General features: G+C 45.0%; 1 protein-coding gene across 1 annotated transcript in view; it reads left to right on the top strand.

Moving 5' to 3' along the window:
* KIF3B (kinesin family member 3B) overlaps positions 1-10,970 on the top strand; it is a 22,693-nt gene extending 11,723 nt beyond the window's left edge. Inside the window, 4 exon segments of the mRNA XM_006154741.3 lie at positions 3,100-3,213; positions 3,874-3,979; positions 6,319-6,497; positions 7,245-10,970. Of these exon segments, the coding sequence (XP_006154803.1) occupies positions 3,100-3,213; positions 3,874-3,979; positions 6,319-6,497; positions 7,245-7,341 (496 nt within the window). The 3' untranslated portion in view covers positions 7,342-10,970.
* Positions 10,971-11,491: the final 521 nt, after the last annotated feature.

The raw sequence follows: 11,491 nt of genomic DNA on the forward strand, positions 1-11,491 counted from the left end.
GACAGAGACAGAGAGACAGAAAGCGAGAAATCACCCCCCAGGGGGGATGGCCACACCGCAATCTCTTCTCCTTCATTCTCATCTCAGGATTTGGGGCATTCAGCACACATGCAGGGCATCATTTTCAAGGCACTGGGTCTGGGACTCAAATTGTGGTTGACCGTGTGGGAGTCCAGCACCTTAACCACCAGCTGCTGGCCCCCAAAGGAATTATTTTAATGACCAAGTTTTTAATTTGGAAATGAGGCCTTAAAATTAAATGTGTCGGGGTGGCCAGCAGGTGGCATGGTGGTTAAGGTGCTAGACTCCCACCTGGCCAATTGCGGTGTGAGCCTTGGTCCTGGCGGCTACAAAATAGTGACGGCAGGTGCATGTGCGTGTGCTTCCAAAATCCCGAGAGGAGAATTTAGTAAAAAGGATGACAGCATGGCCATTCTCCCTAGGGTAGGGGTGGGGAATGACTTCTCACTTTCTGTCTCTTTGTTTCTCTTCAGCGAGTCCAAGTGCCCTATGCCAAAAACATAATAGAAAAAAAAGAAAGAAAATTAAACGTGTCAGTCCTCTTTATACCCAGAAAAAGGATCAGAACATTGGGATCAGCAGGTGGTGTGGTAGTTAAGGGCACTGGACTCCCACATGGCCTATCACAGTTCAAGTCCCAGACCTGGTGGCCTGCTTTCTCACTTTCTCTCTCTCTATCGCTTCCTGGTCAAATTAAAATACATAAATAAATAAATAAATTTAAATAAAACAATTCTTAAAGATCACAACAAAGTATACCGACATATTAATAATACCCCCGAATAGCCTTTTGGCCAGAATCACCATCTTCCAGTAATTAACCAAAATGACGAACACAAAGAGGAGAGGCACCCAATGTATGTTCTCTAGGCCTTTTAAGAAACATGGAGTGGTTCCTTTGGCAACATATATGTGAATCTACAAGAAAGGTGATATTGTAGACATCAAGGGTATGGGTACTGTTCAAAAAGGAATGCCCCACAAATGTTGCCATGGCAAAACTGTTACCCAGCGTGCTATTGGCAGTGTTGTAAACAAACAAGTTAAGGGCAAGGTTCTTGCCAAGAGAATTAATGTGGGTATTGAGCATGTTAAGCACTCTAAGAGCAGAGAGAGCTTCCTAAATGTAGGAAGGAAACTGACCAGAAAAAGAAGGAATCCTATACCTGGCGGCTTGAAACTCATGCCAGGTGCATGTGTGTACATGCCCAAAATCTCAAGAAAAAAATGGAGAAGGGATTGCATTTGTGGCCATCCTCCCTGCAGAGTGATTTCTCACTTTCTGTTTCTCCTGTGATTGCACACGTCCTGTAGCAAAAATCTTGCTCAAAAATCCTGAAATGTCAAACAAAATTTTTAAAAATTATCTCCCTTAAGTATTTTTCCCCCAGGAATTTTTCTTATTACATCCTTTTTTAAAAAAATATCTTTTGAATAAACTATGAGTTACCCTATTCATAGTACCCTATTCCTCTGTGGTGCTGGTCCTGTGTCTCTCCCTTTGGCATTGTTTTGTCCTGAGGTTTTGGAGGAGTAAAGGCAGAGATGTGGCAGAGGACAGGGGTCATCATTGAGAGCCACAGGCCATGGGCTTCAGTTTCCTGTTTAATGTGTTTCCCAGGCACTTGTCAGGCCCAGGAGATTCTTCTCAGGAATGGTCTTCATTCTCAATGGTCAAAGCTCCTGAAATCTATTTGGGCCTACTCTTTGTCCTGGTGCATTAAAATGGGAAGTTTTCCAGCTTGGGCAACAAGCCATGGAGCGGGGGTGGGGGGTGGGAGGGCAGTTTAGTTTCTGATCTGTGTGCAGTAGTTAACAGCCTGGTTTAGCAGCACCAGAGGTCCTCTAAAAGATACTTCAGGTGGCAGCCGCTCACTCCAGTGTAGCCCAGGGATCGCCTCTCTTTTTAGTCCATTATATCCACAAAGCTCCCTGTGCAGAAGTAACAGCTCCATGTTCCTAGGACAGATCATTCTTTTTTAAAAAATTATTTATTTTTAATTATTATTATTTTTTAAAATTTGCTACAGGGTACGTGCACTCACCAGAGAGAGACAGAGAAAGGGAAATTAAGAAAGCAAGGTCCAGGATTCAAACCACCAGGTCCAGGATTCAAACCACAATTGGCCATGTGGAAGTCCAGTATCTTAACCACCACACTACCTGCTGGCTTTAAGGGCATATCTTTTTTTTTTATTTTTAATTTTTTTTCTTTTTTCTTTCTCTGCCTTAGGGCATGTGCACTCACCAGAGAGCCAGAGAGACATAGTGAGAGGGAAAGTGAGAAAGCAAACCACCAGGTCCAGGACTCAAACCATGGTTGGCTATGTGGGAGTCCAGTATCTTAACCACCACACTACCTGATGGCCTCAAGGACAGACCATTCTTTTTTTTTTTTTTTTTTTCTTCTTCTTTCTTTCCCTGCCTTAGGGCATGCGTGCTCACCAGAGAGACAGACAGATACAGTGAGAGGGAAAGTGAGAAATCACCCCCCCCACCAGGGACGTTGGCCACACCACAATCCTTTTTCTTCTATTCTCCTCCTGGGATCTTGGGCATGCATACATCTTCGCCTGGCATGATTTTGAAGCTACCAGGTCCAGGACTTGAACTGCAGTCGGCCATGTGGGAGTCCAGCAACATAACCACTATGCCTTCAGCTGGTCCCAGACAGACCATTCTTAGCACCTGTCATTCCTAAGAGTGCTATACCATTACTTCTTCTTCTTCTTCTTTTTTTTTTTTTTTTAATTGCCAGAGGGCACATGTGCTTGCCAGAAAGAGAGAGAGGGAGAGAGAAATCACCAAATAGGGCATGTTCATGCTGCAGTTCTTTTTCTTCCATTTTCCCATCCCACTAGGATTCTGAGTATGTACATGTACAAGCTGTGCATAGCCAGGCACTGGCATCCCGTCCCTTGTGCACAGTGCTTAACCACTGCACTATGGGGCCGGCCCTGCACCATTATCTCTTCATCTCAGGCAGGAATTGGGTATCGTTCACGTCTGTATTTCAGATAGCCAACACTCCATTCGTGTTCCTTATCTGTATTCACTGTTTTATGTGTACTCTCACAGGCATCTTATTATAGAGAACTTCATTCCTCTGGAAGAAAAAAGTAAAATTATGAATAGATCCTTCTTTGATGAAGAGGAAGATCATTGGAAATTACATCCTATAACCAGACTAGAGTAAGTCACAACTGATTTTAAGTAGATTTTCAGGTGGGGAAAGGGGAAAGAATATTGATAAGCCAGACTGGCCAAAAAGGTATAGTAAGGACATAGATTGATTTATTTAAGATCAGAACCTATTGCATTTCTGGTTTTGTGTGTGCCATAGGTCCCAAAGGTAAAAGTTTGGTGATGTGTGAGGTATTAGGAACTGGGAGACTGTCATCAGTGAAGCAGTGACCTTTGCCCACTTTTGCGTTTCCCTCGCTGTCCAGTAAAGTGTACTAAGCCAGATGAGGGGCAGTGCAGAGGTGTGCGTCAGTCTGACAGATAGTGCTGAGGCATTCTCGGTGTGATGCTGAAAAGATGGGACATGTCTGCCAAGGATACAAGGGTGGGGAGTGTTGACAGCTATGCTTCATGTCTGCTGTCTAAGAACTGGATGATGGCTGAGATTCCTTCCAGCTTAAAATATGCATGACACACACTTCTGAATCAGAAAGCAACTCAGGCAGAAAATATCAGCAGCTCCTGCCCCACTTATGTCAGCCCTCAGTCCGGGAGTTACTTGCTTCAGGCCTATCTGACTCAGAATCTTCCGAGTGCTTTTCCACAGGGCTGATCTGGGGCTGTGATACGTACTCTAGCCAGGCTTTAACCCCTGCAGTCCCTTTCCAGGAATCAGCAGATGATGAAGCGGCCTGTCTCAGCTGTGGGATATAAGAGACCATTGAGCCAACATGCAAGAATGTCCATGATGATTCGTCCAGAGGCCCGATACAGGGTGAGAAGGGTGTCCTTGGGTTTTTCTCCTGTGTTTTGGAAGAATTTAGATTTATGTAAACCTTTAGGCCTTGTTTTGCAAAATCTCACAATTAAAAAACTCTTTCCAGAGGTACTTTAAAAACATTTATAACAGTAACAATAGTAACTAAATATAGAAACAAATTAAAATAATAATAGTAACAAATAAATAATGAAAAGATAATATAGAATGAGATCTAGAGTATCAAGATGAGGAGCAGAGCAGAGTGTAAACATCCCATTTACAATGGCCAGTAAGCATTAGCAATAGGCTTCAAAATGGCTCTGTGGGATGGGACCAGCAGTTGGGTGCAATGGCTACGTTGCTGGACTCCCATGTAGCCTACTGCAGTTTGAGTCCCAGACCCGGTGGCTTAAACTCACGCTGGATGCATGTGCATGTGTGCCTAAGATCTCGAGAGGAGAATGGAGAAGGGATTGCGGTGTGGCCGTCCCCCGGGGGGTGATTTCTCGCTTTCTGTCTCTCTGTCTTTCTCTGTCTTTCTGGTGAGTGCATGCGCCCTATAGCAAAAACCTCTCCCCCCCCCCAAAAAAAAATGGTTCTGTGGGAAGATTGCAAAGAACGTAGATGTCTTTGACAGAAGATGGGCCTGAGCAGAAGAAGCTCTGTATCCCTGTTAAACATAATTAGTGCCAGTCATGTTGTAGTCTTTGAAAGTGATGTAACTGCAGACCATTTAATAACCCCAGAGTATTTTCCAATAAAAATGCCATAAGAGCTTGTTTATGAGCACGTGCTGCATGCCAGGTGCTGCATCAGTGCTCGGCTGCTCTTTTTAATGGAGCTCTGTCTACTTTACACAGTTAGTTCTGTTGCCTAAAGGTTAGGTAGCTGGTGAGTGAGCAAAGTGGGAGACACAGTGTTCAGTTACACAACAACTTGTAGTGGAAGCGTATATATTAAAAAATCTGGTGTAGGGACCAGCAGATGGTGAGATGATTATGTAAAACCATGTAGCCTACAGCGGTTTGAGTACCAGACCTGGTGATTTGAAGCTCACTCTGGGCGCATGTGCGTGCGCACTCAACATCCTGAGAGGAGAATGGAAGAGAAGGGACTGCAGCATGGCCATCCCCTTTGTGGGATGATTTCTTGTTTTCTGTCTCTCTGTCTCTCTCTGTTGTGTCTCTCCAGCAAGTGCATGAGCCCTATAGGAAAAAATCTCTCTTAAAAAAAAAAAAACCTGGTATAAAAGATATAGAAATGTAAACTGGTTCTCTCTGACTGGCAGAAGTATACTAAATTTAAAATTTTTCCTTTTTACTTATCTATTGGGTTGTCAGAAAAGTCATGGCAGAAGTATACTAAATTTAAAATTTTCCTTTTTACTTATCTATTGGGTTGTCAGAAAAGTCATGGTGTATTTTGTTTTATGTTTTTCTATGCAAAATTGCATCATCATGACTTTCCCAACAAACCCATATGATTTATAACTATCAACGGGGAACCTGATTTTTTTAAAAAGAATTATTTTATTTAACTTTATTAGTAGTAGTAGTTTCCAGTTTGATCAGAGAGAGAGAGAGAGAGAAGGAAAGTGAGAAAGCAAGCCACCAGGTCAAGGACTTGAATTGTGGTTGGCCATGTGGGAGTATAGCACCTTTAACCACCATGCCACTTGAAGGTCCCCCTCTGTGTGCTCTTTAGAAACCTGAAGAGATTGGGACTAGCATTTAGCATAATGGCTATGTCACTGGACTCCCATGTAGTCGACCGTGGTTCAAGTCCCGTTCCTGGTGGCTTAAACTCATGCTGGGTGCATGTGTGGGTACTCAAGATCCCGAGAGGAGAATAGAGGAGAAGGGATTGCAGTGTGGCCATCCCCTTCCCCTGGGGGGTTATTTCTCGCTTTCTTTCTCTCTGTCTCTCTCTCTCTTTTTTTTTTTTTCAATTCATGAAACAACATACACACACATGAAAGTGAGAGAGTGAGGGAGAGAAATGAACACTCTCCTCAGGATCTGGTCACGCCATGATTCCCTTCTTTTAGTTCTCCAGCCCGTCAGATCTTGGGCATTGGTGTGTGTGCCTGGTATGTTTCAGGCAGGGGATTCAAACCGCAATTACCATGCCTTTTCACGCCTAGGCTGTATGGCATAACCTACTGCTCCACTGTCATGTACATGGACAAAGTTGACTGGAGCATTGTTATGTGGTGCTTAACTGTGTATCACCTTTAGGCAGGCTCTTGGTAGGCTCCGAACGGCACACAGATTGGCAGTTCTGTTCTTCGAGGGGTATAGACTGCTCGTGCTCTCTGGAGATCTATCCAGATGGTGATGGCTGTGCTTTTGCAGGCAGAAAACATTGTCCTGCTAGAACTAGACATGCCCAGCCGGACCACCAGAGACTACGAGGGCCCTGCCATTGCCCCCAAGGTTCAGGCCGCATTGGATGCAGCACTGCAGGATGAAGATGAGATACAGGTGGATGCGTCATCCTTTGAAAGCACTGCAAATAAGAAATCCAAGGCTAGGTGAGTGACTTTCGATACCTGTGTTTGAACAGAACATGTTTGAACAAAGAGAAACCAAGGTAGAGTGGCAAGAGTGCTTGTTTATCCTGTAACACTTTGCAGAACACACTAGAAAATGTTGCCGTACTCCTCCTATGTGTGTCATTTGCCCCTGTGAGACACTATGCCAGGTCCACTGAGTATCAGAAGATCTAATGCAGCCAGTCCCTGCCTGTGAGGAGCATGTGTTTTAGTGGAATGTAGGGGTCAATCCTTCAGTCCCCACCAGGTGCCAGCAAGGTCACAGTTCTTTCTAAGAATTCTCTTAATGATTTTCTGCAAAAATTTATACAGTAAATATTGTAATCAGTCCCATTTTAAAGACTGAGAAAACAGACTTAGAGGATTTGAGAAAGTAACCAGGTTCAAGGAAACCTAGCAAGTAAGCGGCAGAGTCAGAGTTCAGACCTGGGTCTTTGTAAACAGAAGTTTTACCTGCAAAATTCCTGTATATTTTTAAACCACTTGGGAGATGACCAAGATTTTATTTTGGTGGAAGAACAGTTGTTGAGCATCAAGAGTCCCTTACTCGGGTTTCACACCTCTGTTGGCAGAGCACAGAGGGCCATGCTGTGCCAATCCAGTGGTTTTCTAGATGAAAATACCCTAGTTTGCAGGCCATTGAAGAAAGACCACCTTGAAATGTTAATGGCACTTGCTTTTCAGAGATGGGGACATGTAATGTGAGCATGTGTTTCACTTTTGCAGGCCTAAAAGTGGAAGGAAGTCGGGATCCTCCTCTTCTTCCTCAGGAACCCCTGCATCTCAGCTTTACCCACAGTCTCGGGGGCTGGTTCCAAAGTAAAGCCAGTTCCTCTCCCAGGGCATCAACAGCATTTGCCTTCTGAGAGAAGAGATGAGCAAACAGCTGCAGAGAGGACTTGAGCCCATACTCAGAACCATTCCCCTGAGGAGAAGCGATGGCCTCTTTGCAGATGAACCAACTTAATCTGGTTGAACGTGCTGGTCCCAACCTGGCACTCAGCTCCTCTGGGAAACATCTTCTAATTAGCATCTCAGAAATGCATGGGTAAGGTAAAGTGCGATGTCCAAGTGGAAAGCAAGAGAATGACCAGTGACCTTGCTTCCCTTCTCCCTTGCCTTCTTTTCCCCCATCCCCTGCCCTCCCTTCCTCTTCCCTCTCCTTTTCTAGCCTGTTCTTTACACTGGGCTCCCTTCTTGTGAAACAGTCAGGCAGAGATCGAAGTCACCTTAGCAGGACCACATCTTTGGAGCCTCAGGACAAAGTAACAGTGTGGTTGGAAAGTGAAAGCCCTAGAACATGAATCGGTGCCTGTTTTGTAGGGAGAAATGAGAAATCTTATTTGGATCCAAGCCCCAGGTGGGCATGATCAGTGATCTTGCTTCCCTGAGCATCAGGAAGAACTGAATCTGTCTTTGGGATCTGCCGAATGAGGAAATTGCTTCTAATTTCTGTTCCAGAAGAATTCAATGTGGAAAGCAATAGAAAAAAACATTCTCTTTGTCTCTTTGGAGAGAGTTTAGGGAAACAGCTTCTTTAAAAACCTCAAAACCGTGACCATCCTGTCAAAGACCTAAGTCTGTAAGCCGGTGCCATTTTATACACCGTGTCCCTTTACTCTTCATGTCACCATATTTTCTCATGCGCTCATACTCTGAGCATCCTTGCGTAGGCCTATCCTCTGCCTCCAGCGTGTGCTCTGCAGTGGGCCTGTTTGATGGGAGAAGGGAGGCTGGCTCTTCCTTCTCTGGTAAGACTAGACTTAGGGGAAGAGACGCACGGGGCATTTTTTAATTGCCCATTTTGTTCCATACTGGTGTAGAGAGAAGAGTAACTAGGCAGACGCAGAGATGGAGGCTGGAGGGAGACTCAGTGCAGAAGGAAGGGAAAGCAAAACAGATGGAAGCAAAGAAATCCTGCCTGCCTTCAGTAGGAACTCACTGACTCCTAGAACGGTGGCCCGTCCCCGGCAGAGCCTAAGATGCTAATGAGGAGCGGCTGTGTGGTTGAACAGGCTCAGAGGAGAATGTTCACAATTCCCGTTTACATATACTAGTTTGGTTTGTGAGTTTTAGTTACTTGTATTATTGAGACTCAAAGCTTTGTTTTATGTTGGTTATTAGGTGAATGTTACTCATCCCGCCCTCCCCAAGAGAAGCTCATAAGAGTGTGTGGGTGTGCAAGCACAATGGTATTTGTGTTCTGTGAGTGCGTCCATGTGTGTCTGAAGAGAGAGGTAGAGACCAAGAACTTGCCCAATTTTAGAGCTACATGAATGTGCAGTTGTTGCCTTTAGTCTGTGTTAAAGGCCCACTGAATGACTAATCCAGGCTGGAAGCGCTCCCACATGGGTGTCTGAGTCCATGAGCCACGCCTGAGGGCACAGTAGGAGTCCCCAGGTCTGCCACACTGGCGCACCTTGCTGGCATGGTGCTTCAGGAAGGTAGTGACTCAGGTGGGCTTCGAGTTTTAACTCAGCTGCTTAGTTCCCAGGGCACATTTCTGGATCAGAACCTGTGGGAAGGAGGTACTGAGTGCAATGTCTTAATATTCTGCAGAGTGGAGATCTGTTGTCCAGTGGCTTGTCTCCTTAGTCATCATTCTTTCTGAGCCCAGGACCCGCCTCAACAATTCCCAGAGCAGATGGAGCCTTCCCTCATCTTTTTCTCAGGAGCAAACCCTGCTTCTTTCTTAGTGAGACTTTGCCTGTTTAAATAGGATGGTGCATAGGCTAAGATGGTCATCTGCTGGTTATGTGTGTCCCTCACACCACGTTTCTTCAAAGCTAGTCTGAATTCTGTAGGCTGCAAATACTCATGTAGCGAATCTGAGAGTTAAAAACTGCAGATAATATTGTATCTTAATACTGATGTCTTGAGGTGGCTATTCTGACCGAGGGTGGTTAAGTGACACATGGAGCTTTTCTAAGAAGGCGAAAGAAGGAAGCCAAGTTGCCAGGCGTGGTTAATTAAAACAAGCCCGCCCTATGCTCAGCTGTGTTTGTGGGGTGCTCTGTAGAAACAAAGTAAAGGAACACCCCCTTGGAGATGAAGCTGGCCCTCTCCCAACAGTCTCTGGTGCTTTTCTTCTCTCAGAGTGAATCCGAGAAATCTTTGAAAAGGGCAGATAGTAAAATGTCCTGCTGCCACCAGAGAGCTGCTGCTTTGGGTTCTGAATTGAGCCAGATGCATAGAGGACCTACCAACCCCACCAAGGGACCAGGTTTTCCTGTCTGTAGTCATGCTAGAATGTTCCGAGCCCTCCTAGGGCCTTCCTCCCAGCAGCAGCTAGTGAATTCTGAAAGCAAGCCTAACCAGATCTAAGAAGCTCATTCTGGGAGAAGGAGTTTGAGACTGTGTGTGCAAGCCTTATCAGACCCTTTTTTGCTCTGATCAGTAGAATGTATCTGGCATCGTATTTAAAGTCACACGTCTCTCAGACCCGTGGATCCAGAACCCAAGGCCACAGATCATAGGCATGAAAGCACTTTCTTAAGACTGAGCCGATGTTGGATTGCTCCTGTCTGACGCCTGCATGCTGCTTGAATCGCTCCACCCACACCTCCGTGACCAAGGGCGCCCGGGAGCTCTGCAGCTCAGGAAAGGCCACTCTCCGCTTTTCTTGTCTGGCTCTCGTAGGGCCTCCCTCACTGAATGTAGAATCGTTGCCAAGTTTCTGAGAAGTGTCGATTCCCTGTTAACATGGGATATCAGTTCTGCCTCTCATTTCCCACTTGAGGTTGAGGTATGCTGCGAACAGTACCCTGGACCATCTGAACCACCATCGGCGGATGAAAACGGGGGTATTGATACACTCTAAAAGCCATACTAAAAATGCTCAGAGGGAACTGGGTAAGAACAGTGGGCCTGGCTACTGTCCATCACGCGAGACTTTGTCTTGTACTGTTCAGAAGTCTGCCACCCTTCTCTCCGCCCTTGTTTCTCAGATGAAATGCTTTTGAGGTTATTTATGAAAGGATCCTGGGCAGGCAGGAGGCAGTGGGCTTTATGGCTCCTTGGAGTTACTATTGATCTTGACCTTCTCTTGGCTACCTTGAGACAAAGAATATGCCAATACTTGGGGCTCTAAGTTTTACAATTGATATTTATTTGTATCATCTCTTTGTCTAGGAATGTAAAAGTGATTCTAAACTGAGATGTGTAATAAAAATCAATCAGATTTATTGTACCTACGAAAAGGTGTCCACGTAAATGATTATTGCTTTTGAAAATGGATGCCTGTGGCTGACACACTGCCATTTCCTTTAAACATTTTAATTTTTTCTAGCAAAAGGAGGGTGGGAGTGGAAAACAAAGATCGAATTAGGATTCTGGCATTTAAAAAATATTGTAGCAAGAAAAAGGGACTTAGAATGAAGAAAGAAACAGTGACCACTAAGTGCCTTGTGTGTTTTTCCATAGAGCTTCCTGAAACAGACCTGGGCAATAGGCATGAAATTTAACTTTCGTGTTTTGTTTTTTAAATTCCTTTAAAATATATCTTTTTTTTTGGGAGGGGGGGAGCGGTTAGACAGCAGGTGACATGGAGGTTAAGGAAGCTGGATCCCATGTAGCTGACTGAGCAGTTCAAGTTCCAGATACAGAGGTTTGAAGAGAATACTGGGTGTGTATATGCGTGTGCCCAAAATCTTAAGAGGATGGTGGAGAAGGGATTGTTGCATGGCCATCCCCTTTGTGGGAGTGATTTCTTTCTTCCCCTCTCTATTTGTCTCTCTCCAGCAAACACACACCCTGTAGCAAAAACCTTGGGAAAAATGTTTACACACACACACACACACACACAGACAGACACACACACACACACACACACACACACACACACACGGCCAGCAGGTGGCATGGAGGTTAAAGTGCTAGATCCTATATGGCTGACTATGCAGTTCAAGTCCTGGACCTGATGGCTTGAGAAACATGCCAGGCGTGCATGTGCATGCATGCCCAAAATCCACAGA

Source organism: Tupaia chinensis, unplaced genomic scaffold, assembly GCF_000334495.1.
Source record: "Tupaia chinensis unplaced genomic scaffold, TupChi_1.0 Scaffold000418_1, whole genome shotgun sequence".
Lineage (NCBI taxonomy): Eukaryota > Metazoa > Chordata > Mammalia > Scandentia > Tupaiidae > Tupaia > Tupaia belangeri.